The 22,274-nt window shown below is 35.2% G+C and overlaps 1 protein-coding gene across 2 annotated transcripts in view; it reads left to right on the top strand.

The window, feature by feature from the left end:
- The window catches only part of SMYD3 (SET and MYND domain containing 3), a 332,825-nt gene that overhangs the window by 40,746 nt on the left and 269,805 nt on the right, over nt 1-22,274 (top strand). For both annotated transcript variants that reach the window (XM_070950489.1, XM_070950497.1), the window contains exons 2-5: nt 4,656-4,719; nt 5,750-5,857; nt 7,725-7,782; nt 11,423-11,559. In XM_070950489.1, the coding sequence (XP_070806590.1) occupies nt 4,656-4,719; nt 5,750-5,857; nt 7,725-7,782; nt 11,423-11,559 (367 nt within the window). The remainder of the gene's footprint in view (nt 1-4,655; nt 4,720-5,749; nt 5,858-7,724; nt 7,783-11,422; nt 11,560-22,274) is intronic.

The raw sequence follows: 22,274 nt of genomic DNA on the forward strand, positions 1-22,274 counted from the left end.
TGTCTAGTTCTGAGGTTAGGGGTAATGAGGATATTCAGGTCACCCTTCAGACCCTGCAGTCTCATGGTTTTTTGGTTAATCATTCCAAAAGCAACCTAGTTCCCTCCACGTGCATTCAGCACTTAGGGGCTGTTATTGATTCTGTCAGGTTGCAGGTTTCCCTTTCTCAGGAACGTCAGGACAGCATTGTTGAGCTGGTAGGTCAGGTTAAGGCTTCTTGCTCTTTTTCCCTCCTGGGGCTTTCCTGCTTGCTAGGGAAAATGGTTTCTGCCTTCGGGATCACTCCCTGGTCTCGGTTTCATAGCCGGGAACTTCAGTGGTTTTTACTTCCGTTTCAACGGTCTCGCAGGAGCACGTCAGAGGCCAGAGTCCCCTTGACTCAAGCAGTTCTCCGGTCCTTGGCATGGTGGACCTCTCCGGCTCTTGCTCAGGGGTCCCTGTTCAGAGTGCCTCAGCGCGTGAGCATCACCACGGACGCGAGCCTCTTCGGATGGGGGGCTCACCTGGCGTCTCAGCTGGCCCAAGGGCAGTGGTTGGTCCAGGAGAGGGGACTTCACATCAACATCTTGGAGCTCAGAGCCATCTTCCGGGCCCTTTGCAAGTTCGCTCCTCTCCTTCGGGGTCTGGATGTCTTGATCAGAACAGACAACGTAGCTGCCAAGGCCCACATCAACCGGCAAGGAGGGACCCGCTCCAAGGCTCTCATGAGGGAAGCATCTTGTCTCTTCAGGTGGGCGGAGAGTCACTTGGCATCCATTCACGCCTCTCACATCTCAGGGTCATCGAATGTACAGGTGGACGCTCTCAGTCGCTCAGTGGTGAACCAGACGGAGTGGAGCCTCGATCCACTTCTGTTCCAGGACATCGTGCATCGCTTCGGCCTTCCAGCAGTGGACCTCTTCGCGTCCGAATCCAACCACCAGCTTCCGAGGTTTTATGCGAGGTTTCCTGTCCCGGGAGCCGAAGCTGTGGACGCCTTGATCAGCCCGTGGCCTTGTGATCTTCTTCTCTATGCTTTCCCACCTCTTCCCCTCATTTCTAGGGTTATCAGGAAGCTGTTGCAGGAACAAGCTGAGCTCATCCTTCTGGCTCCCTTCTGGCCCAGACAACCGTGGTTTGCGGATCTGATGGCTCTCTCCGTCGCTCCCCATTGGCAGATTCCGGCCGACAAGATATCTCTGTGGCAGGGCCGTCTAGCTCATCCAGACCCTCAGTGGCTCCAGCTGACTGCCTGGAGGTTGAGCGGTTCCTCCTGTCCTCAGCCAGGGTTCCTTCGGAAATAATATCTACGATCCAGGCCTCTTGTCGAGGGTCAACGAATCGTATTTACAATGCCACTTGGATGGCCTTCTCTGCCTGGTGTCGACGTAAGAAGGTCCTTCCTACTGCTGCTTCCATTCTTGACATTCTAGGTTTCCTTCAAGATGGCTTGGGTCGATGGCTCAGGGCTTCCATTTCTTTAGCTTACAAAGCTCAATCGTTGCCAGTGCCTCATGGTGTTACGGCCCACTCTACCAGGAGCGCGGCTACTTCGGCTGCCTGGTCTACCCAAGCTTCACTCAAGGAGGTCTGCCGAGCCGCTACCTAGACGTCTCCATCTCCATTTATCCGGCATTACTGGTTGGATGTTTATGCATCGGCAGAAGCCTCCTTTGGAAGACGTGTGCTGCAGCGGGTATCTTCCCAGGACCAGGAGAGGCGCCGGCCTTCTCCCTCCCAATAGGTACATAGGCTTTGGTATATCCCTTTCGTGATCGGCGTTTCCTCCGTGACTGAGAATGGGCGTTGGTCTTACCTGATATGCCACTTCTAGTCACTAGGAAACCCCGGTCACCCCCTCCCGATTGGTCCGGCACCTCTCGTGCTGGATTTCGGCTGTTGACGGAAGCGGGTGGGTCCTGGGGATTTTTTACCTCTCCTTTATTTTTACAGACACGACAGTCTACCTTTCGTCCTAGTCTCAAACTGGATACAGGAAGAGGTGGGACTTCTTTTGTTGGTGGACTCGGTCCTAGAGCTACTGGATGGGTTGTAACCCTTTCATGACCAGCGTTTCCTAGTGACTAGAAGCGGCGTATCAGGTAAGACCAACGCCCACTCTCTTGTCTGTTTATCTGTTTGTAATGTTCAGTTAGCCCAAACAATGCATCACAATGCAAAAATCAAGTATCAATCAAAAGCAAGAATGACATACTCAAATGAATCAAGTACTTTAAATCTGCTAACTTAAAGAATGTACACAAAATCCAGAACCCATTACTCCTATGTAATTGAAATTTCAAGTATCTTCACAGTACTTGTATTCTAGAAATTGTGCATGTTGCAATATCGCCATGGTCACATGATTGTGATTTCCCACAGTCCCTGCTAGCTTCCCAGAAGCAAAGTCACTGGGAAAGCCAGTAGGAAGTTGTTCCTGCTCTCACTGCTCTCACTGCATTTTTGCCTACCTCTAGTCACTCTGAAACTGTTTAGACAAGATATATCTCTTAAAGGATAACCCAATGAATCATGGGCTGTCTAGTTATAATTAAGTTTGCAATTGTGAAATATACCAAAATATAAGTGCTTTATGTTCAAGGACATATGATTATAAACTCATTTAATTCTCATATCTTTTCCTACAAACTGAGATTTAAAAAAGACAAAATTACATACACAATTACATCAACAACAGATCACACTTTCCTATCCTGTTTGGGAAGCATGAAATCAATAAAGGGGAATATTTTCCTAAAGTTCTCAGCTTTCATGTCACCCCACTTTTTAGCAAGAGGTGTGATCTGTCAGCATCTCTTCACTGTCCTCCAAGAAAGCAGGTCCCCAAATTGAGCCAGCCCCTCCCTCCCTCCCCCCCCCCTCTCTCTTTCTTTCTTTCTGGAGGTTCAGTGGACAAGAGAGGCTCATTACATTTTTCAACTCACCCATTTTTCAACAGAATTGTTGAAGTTGGTCACACTCACATTTCAACTCTGACCTTTGATATACTATTCAAGACATGATTTGACTCTTGTGCTTGGTAGGAAGATACAAACAGTTTAGATATCAAGCTGTTTAGTATACTTGATATTTGGTAATAATGGGTTTAATTATGAGAAGAACAGGGAGTTGGATAGACAGAAGTTGTTAAATTTGTAATTCAATTCTTTTTGAATTTTGGACTATTTTCTTTTTAAAAAGCCGTGCTAATTATTTCATAAATCCATTATTATTTTATAAATTTAATACAAAGCAGAACATTGATGGAAAGACTGTGAGCTGCATAAATCTTACAGATAACATAGTACTGTTATGCCCATTTTCAGGGGAGCAGGAGTGGTATACGACAACTCTTCAGAGTGATTTAGTATAGTGAAAGCTGACTATCCAAGGAACTGAAGGAAAGTGGTCAACATACTGTACGGAGGTGGTCAACATACGGAACAACTGTACTGATATGTACATGTGGCTTATTTTATTGTACAGCTTTTATTAGAGAATATCATACAAAAACACACATAGTGAACACACAGGAATGAATATCTTACCCAGCTTTCTTATGGGCAATTTTTTTCAAAGGAAGCAATAATGGGTGCACGTGCTTGTGTGAAGTAATCTCTGATCGCAATGAAATTTATTTAAGACCAATACATTTACTGTACTTTTGCTTTCTCTTATCTTCTAGATGGCACCTTGTTAAGCAGGAGTGTCAAACTTGTGGCCCACGGGCTGGATATGTCACATGCTGGCCACAGCGACCCCGAGTTTAGCGAAGGGGAAAAAAGTCATGATAGTGTAAAGATACACGGTTTTTTGCAGAGTAACTAGATAGCATAGCCTAGGAGCATTATGACCAAGTGTTTGAAAGAACCCATAGAAAATATCCATCCATCCATCCATCAAATTGATTGATTGAATAAATGTTATACTATCGTTAATAAATATTAATATCAATGAATCAATATATGATATAGATTGTATAATTATATGCATGTTTGTGTGTGTGTTTGTATAAATACAGTATCTTGTATATTTTCTTTATGCAGATTTGTTTCTGGACAAAAATATAAATCATATTGTTACTCTTTCTTCACCACTTAAAACAGGGATGGGTAGACCAAGACTCAAAGACTGAATGTGCCCCTCAGTCCATTTTTTTTGTGCCCCTCCCCCCAAGTTCCACTTCATCTACTCATTATTTCATCCCCAATAATTCTTGTTCATAAATGATTCATGGTCACCAAAATTTACCCATTCCTGTTTTAGAAAATTTAATTGCCATGGAAGCTCTGTTGGCTAGACTTTATTTCACAAAGTAGTTTTGTTTTGGAAGCCTCACCAATTTTTGTAGATGCTCATTTTCTTAACTAATCAAAATATAAATAATACAACAAATATACTCTCACAAAATAATCTGTAACTGATAAATATGTACATTTTTACCTTTTCTTTTTGCAAACAAAACAAAGGGTTGTAACTGAATTAAAAGAAAAAAAATGTAAATATATAAACATAACTTTTGCTTTTTAACAAGTGTAAAAAATGTATTTTTCTAGGATTGTGATCTAGAATCTTAAGCCAGCAAACTGCATCAGATAAACTGAGTATGGGTTATAAATCTATTTAATGGACATTTTATTTTCTTTCTCCCTCCCTTCCCTCTCCTCCCACTTTAGAAAGGAACGGCTACTGAGGTGTTCTCAATGCAAAGTTGCAAGATACTGTGATGCACACTGTCAGGTAATTATTTTAAAACATAGATGGACAATGCAATATTCAAACTTTTTAACTAGTGAAATTGTTTTCTAATTACATAGTCCTATTTGAATTGGGGTACTGTCAGGCCCAAAAAACCAAGAATGACATGTAGAATTACTTCTGAGTAATTCCTTTATTGTTGTTCACCAAGGGTGAAATCCAGCATGTTCTGACCGGTCCTGGAGAATCGGTAGTGGAAATTTTGAGCAGTTTGGAGAACCGGTAGTAGAAATTTTGAGTAGTTCGGACAACCGACAAATACCACCTCTGGCTGGCCCCAGAGTGGGGACGGAATGGGGATTTTGCAGTATTGCCACACCCACCAAGCCATGCCCACCCAGCCAGACCACGCCCACCAAGCCATGCTCACAGAACCGATAGTAAAAAAAATTGGATTTCAACACTGTTGTTCACCTACAAACAGAATCTTGCCAAACTAAAGTAATTTTCTGCAAAAACCTAGATAGATTTTTGGATTTTTGGATTTTTTAACCCATAGATATATTCTGTGAATTGCTAGAAATGGTCCAACTTTGCTCTTTCTACTCATTAGACAGTTTTTGCTTTACTGTCCCTTTGTCTTCTTTCCCAGACTTTCCCAGATTCCCAGTTCCCCTGTGACTCTGAGGTACATTCCACTAGAAGTTTCCCAAAATAGACATGGTATTCCACATGGGGTCTGGCCAGGGCAAAGTGGAATAGAAGAACTGCTTCTGCAGCCTATATTTTATGTATCTGTTCATACACCCTAAGATAGCATTTGCTTTTGTAGCAGTTGCATTTCACTGTTAGCTTACCACTCAATTCTGAATACATTACTAATGATGACTTACACAACTCTTATTTGTATTTGTTAATCATATTCTATACAGTACATTGCAAATTATATCCTTATACTCCATGTGAAATATCATTTAAAAAAACAGAGATGGGAGTAAAACATTGAAGGAGGAGATCATTTTTTAAAAAAGTACTAACTATTAAAGGGAAAATAATTTCTTTTCACTCCTAGAAAGAAGCTTGGCAGGACCATAAACGGGAATGCAAATGTATTAAAGATATTGATCCTAATTTTCCTCCTGACTCAGTGAGGCTTGTCGGCAGGATTATTTTCAAAATAGTAAGTTAACTTTTTATATATGATTAATTTTTGCAAAATATATCTACTCCACTTCTGTTAATGTGAAAACAGATTGTGCATTTCAGAGTTCAAGCGATCCTTGAGATGGGGCCTCTTGAAGAAGAAGTTGAGAGAAACCTTCACTCGGTCAGATTGCCCCATGTTTTTACTTTACAAATATCTTTGTACTATAAAGTGCCTATAGCAATGAGCTCAAGTGAGACTTGATGAATTGATTTTCTAACCTATGCTGGTTACAAGAGAAAATAGGAAAGGAGCCAATTTACTTCTTTGAGTCTTCTTTCCTTGACTTGTATATATTTGACCTGGTTTTTATAAGAACTGTATGATGTTAAGAATTGTTGCTTGGGTTTGCTTGTTTGTGTCTTCTATTGTTTCTCTTGTGTTCATAATTGTCTTTTGGAATTGTACTCTTGAGGAATAGAATTAACATGTATTTTATTACTTTATGAGATCCTCTGGGTGTCTTTTGGGTTGAAAAAGCAAAGTAAAATGTGCTGTGCTAAGTGAGTATGTATGTGTGATTGTGTGTGATCGCTGTACAGTAATCAGCAGGAGTAAAGGTATTGTCTCTTCACTTGACTAGCTTTTAAGTTGATGGAAAAAGAAAATTAAGATAACTAGAGGCACACATTTGTATGCGTTAGGCTATACAACTAATAGTTGGATGTGGTATGAAACAATGTGCCTTTGTGTAAAGTCTTTTGAAATTATTTCGACTACATTCTTGGGCATTTGGGCAGAAATTAGAAATAGGACAAACCAGGCAAATAAATGTAATAAATCAATCCACCGTGAGTATGGTATCAACATATACAATTTTTTGACATTAGAGATATGATTTTATAGTTTCAGTTTCTAAATGAAATTCTACAAAAATTGCTTAAAATTAAAAATTGTATTTATGCTGTTGGCTTGAGAATCAATCAGTTTGATCTTAGGCTGATACCAAATCCCATGTTTACTTCATTTCTTCAAAATGGTTAATATCTCAGATATTTATGAGAGGTTGGTCTTTTGGCACCAATTTCAAAAGGGAGTCCTTAAGCAGAATTCTTAAATTTCATGTGCACTTTGATGCAGTGGGTGAATTTAAAAAGACTTGTTGCAACTATTCTAGCAGTGAAATAGATAAAAATAATATATAAAAATGAAGAAAATGGAGAATAAATTAAATGAATAATAAAAAAATGCAGATGGTAAGATATAAAACTCTAATAATGTTTTTCCAATCATAAAATAGCCAGAAATTACTTTATTTCAGATGATTATTGTTTTTTATATTTATGTATATCAGGTTTAAGAGCCAGGGTGCTGCAGGGTGCTGCAGTACTGCAGGCTACTTCTGCTGAGTGCTGGCTGCCAGCAGTTTGGCAGTTCGAGACCCTGGCTCAAGGTTAACTCAGCCCTCCATCTTTCTGAGGTTGGTAAAATGAGGAGCCAGATTGTTGGGGGCAATATGCTGACTCTATAAACTGCTTAGAGAAGGTTGTAAAGCACTGTGAAGCAGTATATAAGTCTAAAGTCTTTTAAATTTGTTTTTGGCCAAAATATTTAATAATTTTAATGGACTTTTAATGTTTGTATTATCTGTATTTTATCTTGGCTGTTCACCGCCCTGAGTTCTTCGGGAGTAGGGCAGTATAGAAATTTGATAAATAAATAAATAAATAAATAAATAAATAAATAAATAAATAAATAATAAATAAATAAATAAATAAATAAATAAATAAATAAATAAATAAATAAATAAATAAGTGCTATTGCTATTATAGCTGTTTTTTTTAACACTGAAACAATTATCCAAGGTTATTTTTATTGATTGATGTTTTTAAATTCTTACCAGTTAAAACAATCGGTATGCCCATCTGAAGAGCTGTATTCTCTTTCTGATCTTCAGTCAAGTAAGTATTTTTCTGTATTTTCTCAATTTAAATGGACTCTACTATGTTAAAGGTGTGTGAGGACACATTATTATTTAAATATTTTATGCAAATTGGTTCGCAGCTTCATGCTGAGGATTTCTGTGCTCCCTTGAATCTGATGAAGAAACTACTGTTTGTAGGCAATACATATTGTGATAACAATAATGAAGGTAGAGGGTCTCCCAGTTAAATCAGAAGGTGTTAACTGACTCAGTGCAAATTAAAGGATAATTTTGGAATCTCTCTGCTCCCATACCAGATATTTGATCTTGGAATATTAATGAAAATTTTCTATTCTAAATTATGTATAGTGAGATCAAAATATTATTTTATTATATATGTCTTAGCAATTGCATTTATTTTAGAGGTTTTTTAGTATTTATTTTAGTGTGTGGGGTTGTATTTGGACCAAATTCTGAGACTACATTGTTAACCCTTTCAAAAGAAAACCTACAGGTGAATGTCACATTTTCATATTTGGATGAGACTTTCCCCCCCTGCTGAATCTGGGGATATAAATAATCATCAGGGTGCCTGCAGATGCAATATTAATAAAAATTATAGATTACATTGAGCTAGAGCGGGGTTAGAGTGATTTATGCACTAGTCCCCTGCTTTCTTTCCTGAATTACCAGCATTCATTCGTATGCACAGAGGGTGAATGAAAGGATTCAAAGATTCTTTTGGAATAACATGTAAAAATGTTCTATATGTGTAATCTTTTTTTGTAATGTTTCATTTTTCAAGGATTATTTTTTTAACTCCAGAAAATTAAAAGAATTTATTTACTTGATTTCAGTTCAGTTCATTTGCTATTTTTTTCGGTTTCATGTGATATTGGAACTGAATTTTTGATCACTTGCTGTACAATTTTTATTGGATGTTTCTTCCCAGGCAATAGTTAATTGTTCCAGTACAGATAATTCTTTTTTTTTTTTAAATAGTCTTTATTTACATTTCATTTAAAAAGAAAAGACAAACAACATAAAGTGACAAACATAACAATACAACAATAAATATATAGATTTCCATATAGCACCTTAATATACACGTATTTGGTACTATAACTTTAAGTTATATTCCGGAGAAGGCAGAACATCTTATATCTCTTAATGCATCATTTAGGTCTATCCGACCACACTTGTCTTATATAGTATATATTTCTCTTCCAATCTCAGTCCTCACCTAATGTGGGTTATAAATTCCTCTTTTCTAACCAATTATAGAATTTGTCCCAAACTAAACCTACTTGTGATTGCTCTCTTTCCTGTAACTTTTTAGTTAGCATATCCGCTTCCGCACATTCCAAATTTTTTTTTATAATAGCCTCCTCTGTTGGGATATTTTGGTTCTTCCAAAATTGAGCATATATCAGTCTCGCCGCTGTAATGATATGTAATGCCAAATACCATAGGTCCTTTTTTATGTTTTCCGGTTTGGAGCCGAGTAGGCATGTCTCTGGTCGCCAGTCAATCTTTAACATTAATATCTCGTTAAGCCATTTTTTGATTTCCCCCCAAAATATCACTGCCTTCGGGCATGACCACCATTGGTGATAGTAAGTACCATGATCCCCTCCACATTTCCAACAATCCGCCGATTGCCCTGGGAACATTTTTGCTAGTCTATTAGGCGGTAAATGCCACCTATAGATCATTTTATAGATATTTTCTTTATAGGCCATAGATACAACAAGTTTCAAATTATCCCACCAGATCTCTTGCCATTTATCTAGGCATATTGGCTATCCAGTACAGATAATTCTATTCTATACAATACCAGTTTATTATCATTATTGATACTTCAAATTCCTCCCAAAATTTTGGATGGATATAGAGTTCTATTTTGCAGCACCCCCATGGGTCATATGATCACAATCCAGGTCTTGGCAACTAGACTGCTTTTCTATCTGTCTCAATGTCCTGTGGGCACCTGATCACTATTTATTACCTTACCTACCAGTTTTTGGGAAACATGAATAAAATAATTTCTCAGAGACATCCACATGGCTACTTTGGGGACAGACTATTGAGCTAAAATATAAAATGTTTACCAACATGGTTGCTTCTTTGTTTTCACAGTTGTATTTATCTTATTTTTGTTGATTTACTCTCCCCATCCCCCATTTGCTCTAGGATAATTAATCCTGCTGTTTCTATATCAAATACAAAATGATAGAAATTGAAAGAATTATTAAATGAATTAAAATAATTATTAATAATGCCAGTCAAATTATTGTAAGATACATTGTAAGAGCCATGGCAGCCCATTGGTTAGAATGCAGTACTGTAGGTTAACTCACTGCTTATTACACAAATTCGATTCTCACTGGCTCAAGGTTGACTCCGCCTTCCATCCTTCCGAGGTTGATAAAATGAGGACCCAGATTGGGGCAATATGCTGACTCTAAACCACTTAGATAGGGCTGTAAAGCACTGTGAAGCAGTATATAAGTTTAAGTGCTGTATCTATCTATCTATCTATCTATCTATCTATCTATCTATCTATCTATCATAAATCATCTGGTGAGAAAACAAATTATCAAGAACACTCGGTTAATAATTAATGGGGGAATACTAGATTTCTAATTGCCTAACAGTAATTGTGATTGCAACAAATTTCATAACCTTTCTCTCCAGAAATATCTTCATATTTAGTTATCTGTCAAATAAGTGAATAATCTTCCCCAATCTTCCATATCTGTGGATTAAAAAAGGCATTGATAACTCAACTTGTTATATCATATAAAAGGAGTATCATATGAAGTTATTTGAAAGTTTCTGAATCTTATATTACCTGGATAAAATTGCAGAGGAACACTCTGAAATTTTCCTTTTAACAGAGAAGCTAGTAACAGGGAAGCTAGTATTCTGGGTGAAATAAAAGTCTCTTCTATGGATTTGGAAAAGGATGTTTGCTATGTATCTAGGATGAGACAGCAGTCTTCCATACATGCTGTTGTGAACAAAGAAGATTTTTTGACTAAACCACACTGAATGTCAGTATTAAGTGTCCATTGTTACAAATTCAACCCGACATGGATTATATTTTAATCTGTATGTTTCTCTTTTCATTCTATCATCTCATTCTTTATCTTTTTAGCTAATTGTTCATTTTATTAAAGGACAAGTTATTATAAACAATTAATTTGCTATGGATTGACAGCTAGATTTTTTTAAATTACTACTGCCTACAGTCAAATTGCTGTCTCATTCTATTTTAAAAAAAAAAACACACACATATACCACTTAGGTATGCAATTTTCCACTTTTAGAGCATACTTCTGATTGAAATAAATCGAAGTATTGTCATCTTCCTTTGAGAAAAATATTTTGAATGAAATAAAATTACTATTGTTACGGTAAGACACTTAACTGATTTTCTGTTTACCGTCTCTTCGCGCATCTGTTTTGGCCTAAGATTTTGCTTTTTCATTCACATAATATTTGTACAATTTGGCAATATCAACCTAGTGTTGAGAAGTTCTGTCAAAAATAAACTAGGATATCTTGTCTTTTTGGAGTTTGAAATGTTCACACTGCCAAGCTGATTCTAGATTGCTTAAAGATGTTGGCACAAGATAATCCTCACACTTTAATACATTTCCTCTTTTTAAAAGATGTTGATGAATTAAGTGAAGACATGAAAGAAGGTCTCCGGCACCTTGCTAAGACTCTGCAGCTGTATTTGAAGGTGGAAATCCAAGATGTTTCTCAGCTTTTGCCGGCCTTAGATATTTTTCAGATCTTTGCAAAAGTAAGTGTTAAAAGAGATTTCTGAAAACTCTGAAAATATGTAGTCACTATTCATATTTTTTGTGCTTTCATGTTCTTTGAAAGAGCTATTTTAAACCATAATACACTGCCAGATATCGGGACTGAGTGAACAGTAAATTTATATACCACTTCAGCAATTACAGATTCCCCTCTCAAGGTCAGTTTTTTTTCCCCATTAGAAATAATCAGCATTTTTTTTAAAAAAAAGAACTATGACAAATTACACAATGCTAATATTGAAAAACAACACAATGTTTTAAAATTACAAATGTTTATGCTTCTGAAAACATGGCTTATCCATTCCTTTTTGTTTGAAATTGGTATCTCTATTGAAAAAATAATGTATCACAATGTATATGCTTACTCACTCTGATGTATGCCTTGAACTAGACTTATTTGTTACCCAGCATTAGAAATTTAATTATTTTTTTCATCCTGATATAAATGTCAGGGGAGGTTAATAATGTTCTGTTGCATTTATTATCACGTACTATTTGCTTAAAATAACTGAAAGGGTGACTACATGTAATTTTTGTAATTTCCTAGAACAAAATATTACAGCTATAATCCACTGTAAAGTGACTTTACTTTGTGTTTTACTTTTTACCATTTTCTGCAAATCTAGTGGCTAATTTGCATGGTTTGTGGATCCATCATGATCCACATGAGAAGCTTGTAAATTCAACTGACTCAATTTCAGATTTCTTTTCACTGGTTTGTAACCATCTAATTTCTTCACCTAGTATACTTGCATTTGCAAATGGTTATGTAGTTTTAAATAATTTGTTGATTTTTTTTTTCCCGATAATGAATGAATGTGTTTGAGTTTGGCTAAAACATAGTGCTTTATGGGATAAATGTTATCTGCTATTTTAATTATTGGTTTTTGTGGGATAAACAATTTTAAAAATTGTTCCAAATCAGTGTCCTTGGTTTTGCTATAAAAATAAATAGGAAAATCTCAGAATAAGAGTATTCTTTAAAAAATAAAATAAAATTAATGTCTGAATTAAAGCCATTAAATATGCCTTCCTCTGTGACAAATACAATATTACTACACTAATTGTATAGTATGAAGGACATAAAATTGTCATAATCTATAAACTTTATATTTAGTTCTTTGGATAGATTTTGTATATATTTATTTTGTATTTATTATTACAATTTTCATTTATTATTTTATTATTTTGTAATAATGAATTTTATACTATTATATATCAGCTTTAAATAATTAATGGTAATTAATTAAGAAGTCTATTAATCTCATATGCATGAATCTCTGCAATGAACAGTTAAAATAATATAAAAACATAGTAAAAAGTAACCAAAATAAAAAATAACAAAAATAATGTAAAATAATGTGAACTTTCCTTTAACAAGAAATGACCAAGAAATGCGCCCACCATCATTACATCTGATATAGTTATATTTAGAAATATACTGTTATTGTAGTCATTTACTTTGTTGCTAATAATAACTGTCTGCTTGGAAGCTTTAGATTCAATATTATGGTACAATTTCCTACCATTCATTAGCAATTTATTAACTTTTTAATATACGAAAAGAAAATTATTTGCAAATTATCTTCTGTTAGAGAAAAGATTCTGAAATATTTTCGATGGCTTTAGATTATACTGAATGGAAAGCAGATGTGGCCAAAAATATTAGTACCTCCATTTTTACCCAAAGAATCCCAATTTGTTGAAATAAATTGAAACTGGCCCAAATAATTCTTGGTAGAAAAGTATTGGCTGCATCTATAAATTATCACAGAATAAAACAAAACTATTGTAAAAAATAATAATCAGGTGTTCTGTGTTCTTTTCTGTGCATTTCCTAGGCACGGGATACGTATTCTACATTTGAATGCCGTTCTTTCATTTATGAACAGTTTTTAGTAATTTGTATAGTAAACCATACAGGTCAGTTACAGGCTGTTTGATGTAGGTGCTTCAGGAATGAGAATAAATCTATAGCAAGATGAAAGAGAAAAATAAGCAGCCCTATACAAAGGTTACTAATTCCTGACATATTTTAGAAAAGTATCTATCAAATAGAGATTACAATGAATCTACTTTAACCTCCCCCTTTTCTTTTATCCTTAATAACACTCAGTGTTATTATTATAAATATGCTTAGTTTTGCTGCTATACCAAGAAGGTCATTGGAAGCTCGGAATGAAGCATACAAAAATGAAAGTTACAAAACAGACTTGTATTCATGATAACATGATAATTAATAATACCCTGAAAGAGATACTATCTATCTCCTGTGGAATTTAGTATTGCTGGTTGTTTGTAACAATCAATTATGATTACACAAATTTTTCTTTAAATACATGGTAAGCATCAGAAAAGCTAGTTAGAAAATTCCAAAATAATTTGTTACTGTAAGCATTGAAAAATATCAATAAAATGAAAGTTCAATTAAGGAAAGCTCATTGATTTTTAACTGTAATACGGTTATAATTTCAAAGGAATGGTGCAAAAGAAAGTAAGCATTTTTAAACTAAGAACATTATATAAAGTTCAGTTGAGGAGAGAAACCAATTCATTCCATGCTCACTTCTTAGAATATAGTGGTTCATAAATATATTTTACATTTTAATTTCACTATGGGTATTTAACAAAATTGCTTTGTGTGTACTGTAAGTGTGGTATCACTACTCTTCAAGAATAAAAGTAATTTAAAATAATAAAAGTGAAACACTAGATATTGGTTCTATTTCTCACAGCATGTACCTACATGCAGAAAATCCAGGATCTTTAGCATTTCCTAGTAAACTTGCAAAAGATGTCTGACTGAAATCCTGTCCCCCTGCCATATAGACATATGTAGATGCTTACATCTCAAAGGTTCTCAATTTGTTTTTCCATCTTCACTAAACATTTTATCAAGGTAAATTCCTTTATTTTATTTTTTTAGTTTATCACTGGGTAACTTGAAATTGGAAGACTGTCGCGCAGCAGTCCCAAAGTTTTTGACAACAGAGACCAGTTTCATGGAAGACAATTTTTCCATAGACTGAGGAGGATAGTTTTGGTTTTGCTCACTTATCCACCGCACATCTCCAGTTGTGTGGCCCATTTCCTAGCAGGCCTATGGGTTGGGAACCCCGCTGCGGCATATATATAGGTTTTATAATTGTATATAATTTGCATTGGCTATTAGGAGGCAATATATGACCAGATTCATTCTTATTGAAACTTGTTAAATATACATGGCCTGATATTATTCTGTGGGTTTCAGTCATATTCTGAAATTGAACTCATGAATTATTGTGTTTTAATTAGATAAAGCTCATGAATGGTGTAATGTAAGCTTAAAAAGAGGTAGAGTGTATACCATTTTGATAACATCTCTTATCATTTGGAATTGTTCACTCTGCTATCTCTGTCACATATTAACTACCTTTTTCTTGATACATGAATTGGACTATCCATGCTCCTATTTAACATAATAACATTTAAAAAAATTCCTAATTAAACCTGTATCTTCACTTCCATGCATGTATTTATCAACTACAGAAAATCACTTTCTTCAGGTCAATTTTAGTTTATATTATTATGTGGAAATTAAAATCTTTAATTTAGAGACTACTTTGAATGTCAACATAATGCTGCTCTCATCCCACCCATTCAGAAGTACAGTACATGATGTGTGTTGGCACAGTTAAATTATAAAGCCATAAGTATAAGAAATATGGAGGATGCAGTAATCCCATTATGCTTGTATATGTTGTTGTTTTTTTATAAGATCACTAGGTATGCTTATCTTCAAATGAGAAGTAAATTTTGTTCTGATGTGGGACAGTAACATTAATCTTGGGGCTATTTTTTATTATGTGTATCTAGATCTCCCCCCATCCTCCAGTGATTTACAGCTGGAGGTACGGGTGTGCTTGTGTGTGGAAATCAGGATTTTCATAGTGTTGAAATTAACCTTTTTGGTACTATAATTAATCTTAGCTACTGTTATTCATTATAACATATAATACAAACAAATGAATCACTAAGTTGGAATAAATTGCAATTTAATTAAAAGTTCTGAAATTGCACTTTGAAACTTTCATGTACTCAAGACATAGCTGAACTATATGAATCTTCAAGATTATAAAGTAAACTGTCTTCAGAATGCAGAGGAGAATTGATTTATTTGTGCAGCATAAAAGAGGATAGATTGCCTTAGTCATGAAGATAAGGGTTCTTTGTGTATATGAGAAATAAGAAAGTTCTTTGTCTAAATGAGAAATACAAGATCTTTTTTAAACCTTAGAGGCCATCTTTTCATAGCATTCCATGTTGCCTTTGAGACAGAATGACTTTGATCACTTTATATAAGGTTGATCAACATTGACAACTTTAAGACTTGTGGATTCTAACTACCAAAATTCCCCAGCCAGCACCCCAGCCAGGAAGAGTGCTGACACTATTGATTTGCCTGGACATATGTGCTCTGTAGTATATTGTGTAACCCTCAGAAGCTTCTCTTTACCATTCTTCCAAATTCAATGACTATACTATGTACTTCTAGTTTTATATTTAACGATAAGGCTTTCAGGGATTGTGATATTCTTTTAATTTTTAAAAATGTTTTGTAATTCACTTTTATATCATAGATCCCCAACCATGAAAATATGAGCTCAGGTCAGAAGCAGTCTCCCAGTGAAGCCCAATGAAAGGTTCCCCACATCTGGTTTAGTAGCTTCTTAACAGGGGTGAAATGCTCCTGGTTTGGACCAGATCAGGTGATCCGGTAGCGATTGTGGCAGATGGTTCGGAGAACCGCAAGCGATGGGGGCACAAGACTCCACCCACCCGCCCGGGTGTCATTACTTCCTGCTTTTAAAAGGTAAAAAAAAGGTTCTGAAGATTGCGCGCCACAGTGATTGTCAGAGCCTTTTTTTTACCTTTTAAAAGCATTTTTTTACAACCTATTTGTGCGAATAGGTTGTAAAAAAATGCTTTTAAAAGGTAAAAAAAGGCTCTGGCTGTCGCGAGGCACAGCTGTGTTTGTCAGAGCCTCAACAAGCCACGCCCACAGAACCAGTAGTAACAAATTTTACATTTCACCACTGCTTCTTAATACTATCTATAGTGATAGTATCTATAGTATCTTCTAAGAGAGGAAGCTGTTTTATGGAGGCTTTATGCCTGTGAGAATATGTTATCATCTGAACTCTGCAAGGCCTATTTGGAAAGATTTTGGCTATGGAAAGAAAACAGAGAAGATTGAAAATGGCAATTTTGTGAGTGGGTACTCAAATGTCATAATCATGAGTGGGTACTCAAGTGCCCAGATCACAGACACATGATCATGGGGTTGTGCAACTTCAAGATTTCATCTGTTATTTATTATTTTATTCTAGAATTCTTAATTGGATATTCACTGAATGTTTTTATTTGTTCTGGTCTCTGGTCTATGATTGTAATAAACTGAACTGAACAGTTTTTAAAGGCCTTGCCTATTTCATAGTTCTATTGTTGATAGCACTAGTACTTAGGGATAGGAATCTGTAAAAGCAAATATGCATTATTAAATAGTAGCTTACAAATTCCAGTTTCAATATGAATCAGTCATAAAAGATTGCAATCAGTTCTATTTTATATAGTACCTCATAATGTCCACAATATTCATAAATGGTTTATCTTTATTTAAAATGTCAACTAGGACTAATTAATAAAAGATGCAATCAGGTTTCCATTTAGCAACAGTTTAAAGTGACTTAATTGTTTTGAGCCTCTCTTTTTCACCATTATTCAGAGCAGATAGGGTTTTTTTATGATTTGCAGGAGTGAGCTGTAAAGACTTGGCTTACACTTTTTTAATCAGGCTTAGGAAAATAGATGGGTATTTGCATACAAAGAGTTCTTTATTCAGAATTGTATCCAAAGCCTGCTTCTCAGTAACTGAATTATGCTATAAGAAGCATCTTTTGTTTCTCATTTGCAGGGCAAACCTAACTTCCTTTTTTGCTTCTGCTGCTTAAATTGACATTGTTTTAGTGACAAAAAAAAAAAAAAAGAAATGGAATTTTACAAATAAGTAAAGAGATGCACACCTTCTATAAAAGTTTAATTCTCATCCCATTAATTAATTCAGTTCATATGTAATGCTTTTCCATAGAAGTCATAATAACCTATTTCAGTCTTCTAATTTGGTGCCATTGGCCCTGTTATCTGCAGCTGATAATAACATTCTAAAACATCTGCTAAATCGAGAAATTGTAGTGGTTATGCCAGTATGGATAAACAGAACTTTATTTTCTTATTAATTTCCATCAGCCCCAACCCAGTGGTCATACTACTTTTAGTTCTATGTTATATATATTTGAAAAAGGTCTTTGCAGTGTGAGCAAGAAGCTATATGCACCTCCTTGAAGTGGCTTTAAGGTTTAAAAGTGTCATCTAGCTTCTTTGAGAAATGCTTTAATCAAAGCAAAGAAACTGAACAACATGTACAGGTGAAAACAATCTGGAATACTTCCTGAAGCAGCTGTCTAAATCTTGTGAATGACTTTGTGGCTTTAATTATTTACCACTTCCATAATTATAATCAGCATGGCGTAGTTTGTTAAGAAGTTGGAATTTGACCAGTGATTCAGGTTCAAATTGGCTGTCACCCATTGAAACCCTGGTTACATATTTTGCCATCCTGAGAGTTTGTCTATACAACTGCATGATCTATAAGTTGATGGAACGCAGACAATAGTGTGTTGGCTATAAAATGGTCTTTAGATTAGAAATTGTAGCTTTCACAGAATAATGATAAAACTGGCCTATGATTACCCTAGTGATACTGTACATTGATCCAAATGTGCACAAACTGGCCAGAACTATTATTGTTAGCAGGGAGTGCTATGTGTGACATAATGTAAGCACCATTGTCTACATTTTTGTGTTTGCTAAAAGGCATTATCTGAAAGACTTAATTGACTCAAGGCAAAATGAGTAATGGAAATTAATATTCACAGTGGTGAAGCCTTTTGAATTTTTAATATTTCTGCCTAAATATGACCTAAACTATGATCTGTTCTACAACCAAGTCCTAAAATTAGATAAGGATAAATAGTTTTGGGTCATTTTCCTCATTGAATACATTAATAAGTATAATGTTTTTGACTCCCTTGTTTAACTGGGTTCTCTTTATCTAATTTTAGAATTTATATAGAGATGAACATTATAAATATTCTCAAGTACTTCTGGGCTCACAGTTATGACAGTTGGGCCTTTTCTTATTTTGAATCCTTTGCTCTGTTTCCTTTATATTCTAGATGTTTGCCGATATTAACTTAATCTAAAATTCATAAATTTAAATGTCAGCATTCTACATGGTTTTTAATTTTTGGCAAATTTCAGAATGAGCTTGAGTAACTGTTTCATTTTCTCTCCTTTGCTTCAATGGTAACTATGAACAATGAACTCAACACTTCCTCCAAGTTTTAATTTGTAATATTTAATTTCATATTAAAGATTAGAATTGTATCTTTATAAAGGCACTGACGATATTACATAGTTGGGCAAGCTAACAACCAAGCTTGAACAAACCTTGTGTCAGGGTTCCAAGTAACACCCCCAACGAAATAAATCTCCGAGGCTTGAGTTTCCTCAAAGTGCTTCCAGGCCTGACATCTTGAGCTACATATATTCCTCTTCCATTGGAAGAAAATATTTCTTTCATTAATGTATATGCCTTAAATGTGTGCTTTGTCTTGGATGTTTTGTACAAAGAAAATGAAGAACAAAATTAGTATCTTCATGAAGCAGCTGAATTAAAATAAGCATACATCATTTCTACAGAATAAAATCGTTTTGCTTTGTAAGAAAAAGCTTCATTTACCATTGCAGAGTGTTTCCTAACTACTACCCAGATGGGCTGGACAGCACATCTATAATCTAGAGCACAAATATGTAATGAAACATCAGGTTTCACAGAAAAATAATTCCCAGATAGGGATCACCATTCCATAATAAGGTTGTTTCTGCAAGTTTTTAAATTGAACCTATGTCAATGTAAATATTCTAATAACAAATAAGAAATGGCTGGTTTGAAAAAGATCACATTTTAATTAAAATTAATAGAACAAAAAACTTGTCTATGGTACGAGGCACATGAAATGAATTGTTAGCATCTATGTTATTATTCACTCAATAATGCTGTAGGCAAGGTTTTAGATTATTTAATTAGCATTGCCATTACTGTAGTGTTACTAATTAATTTTTTCACCATAATCTTGGAGTATAATAATAACCTCTGAGTTATTAATGTTTTGCACAACAATTAAGCTGGTAATATAAAATATGACTGAGAACTGAAAAATAGAAATCAGTCCTTTTTAGATTCACAGTGTCCATAGGACAACATGAAAGAATCTGATGAAATATAGAACCCTATAGATTTTCTGGTTTATTTTGTTTGTGACTCAAATCCTACATTCAATATCCATATCCTATTAAAATGATTAATGCTCCAACTTTATATGAACTGTAGAAATGTTTAATATGGAATGCCAAGAAAGATATGGAGGGTAGCTCTCCTCCCACCAATCTTTACATTATATGAAAGCCCTCCAAACAAGATCCAATAGCGAGTGTGACTTTAAAACCTAGCAGTTGAATGACCTACTATATATATAGTACAGGATGGGCAAATGTGGCCCTTTTACAACCTGTGGACTTCAATTCCCAGAATTCCTGAGACAGCTTGGCTGTCTCAGGAATTCTGGGAATTGAAGTCCACAGGTTGTAAAAGGGCCACATTTGCCCACCCCTGATATAGTATATGCCTTGCAGCATTAGCACTAGGGTTTTTTAAAAATTTTAATAGATTCAAGTCTCAACCAAAAGCTCTTTATTCTTTTCATGCCTCTTTGAGGTTGCCCTGCTATTGTTCAAAATGTTGGGAAATCAGAAACAACATAATGTTCTTCGATGCTACACAGTCTTGTTCATTTCACTTTTTCTGTAATTCTGGAATTTCTCATGATCCCCACATTTTTATTTTGTCTATAGGACATGGATGGGCTAGGTTGGTGTAGTGTTTAAGGCACCAGACTACAATGAGGAGACCATGAGTTTTAATCCTGCCTTAAGCACACAGGCAGCTTGTTACTTTGGACCAGTCACTCTCTCTTAGCCCTAGGAAGGAGGCAACAACAAACTGCTTTCAAGATCCTGCCAAGAAAACTGCAAATATTAGTTCAGGCATAGGAGTCAACACTGACAGGAAAGAAGGAGGGAAGGGAAGGGAAGGGAAGGGAAGGGAAGGGAAGGGAAGGGAAGGGAAGGGAAGGGAAGGGAGAATAGAATTAAAGTCCTTATAGACTCATCTAATATTCTGCCAAGAACTTTATTCCTTAATTATATTATTGCATTTAAAATACTACTGTCACATGTTGTTACTGGAGAATCTTTACCAAAATCTATGCTAGCAACTTACCAGGTTCAAATAGCACTTTGTACTCATTACTGTAGTATAGCTAGAGTTGGTTACATTTTCCACCTTGGGCAATGTATTGAGAAATGTATCATGGAAGATAGTTGGATGGATGGATTTTAAATTATATACTGGTATTAATTGCTTTCTTGTATTACACATTATATCAAATTGACTTTTGAAATACTGAGGAAGATTTAGAGAATATATCATTAAACAAATTGTTTTTCTCTTTAAATAGAAACAGAATAGTTATAGGATATTCTTGACCGTTTTAACAAGTGGCAAGAGTAGAATTGTCTTGGATTTAGAAGCTAAAAAAATCCAGGCTTGGTCAGACTACCAGCGTTGTACATTCTGCTGGAAAATAAAAGTAAGAAAAATATAGGATGGTATACTCTCACTCACCAGGACTTAAGATCGGTCCAAGGGCACTTCCACATTTTTTATTCCTAATAAAAGGAATAAAGGTCCAATAAAGTTGATTGCGACTAAGTGATTAAATTCGGTGATGATCCTACTATACCTCAGTAATAATAATGTGTAGTTCACATACATTGTATGATGTGATGGCATTGCAGCAAGTTATTGTTCAATGAAATGATAATAAAATGTTCCTAGTCCTTTTCTTTTTATAGCAAACTACATATCATTTCTTTTAGCAAAATGTATATCTGCATATTTATTATATGAGCCACAATAGTGAAAAGTCTGTACAGAGATGGCTAATGATTGCTATTCCATTAATTTTTGAGAATGAATAATAATGTATAGAGAACTCTTACATATCAGCCGTATCTACAGTTTTTCAGCAATACATATCCAGCTTTCAGCAGAACATATTAAACCTAACCATCCTGTGAAAAATACATGCAGGCCCAAGCACATTGGAAAATCTTCTGAAATTACCATTATGTTGTTTGGTGTGTGGACTGTGATTCTTTACTCTGTCTCAGCCTGCAATACAATTGCAATGTGATTTCTTTCCAGATGGAAACTGCATCAACTGAACAACTATGACATAATTCTTATTTCATGCTTCACAAGATCCAGTTTATTATTATAAATTATAGGTAAACCATTGGAAGATATTGTTGGGAGGGAGCGAAAACTATGTTTTTACCGAGATTCTCGTTTTCAGACTCAGAACTGCCATTAATTTTATTATTAGTTGTTGCATGAAGAGACTTGGGTTTGCAACCAGTTTTGGTTTCCTTTACATTTAAATGCTTTTAAACCAATAAAGAAAAAATAACCTTT

The sequence above is a fragment of the Pituophis catenifer genome, unplaced genomic scaffold (genome assembly GCF_029215685.1).
Source record: "Pituophis catenifer annectens isolate HBS135680 unplaced genomic scaffold, rPitCat1.0.hap2 SCAF_1, whole genome shotgun sequence".
Taxonomy (NCBI): domain Eukaryota; kingdom Metazoa; phylum Chordata; class Lepidosauria; order Squamata; family Colubridae; genus Pituophis; species Pituophis catenifer.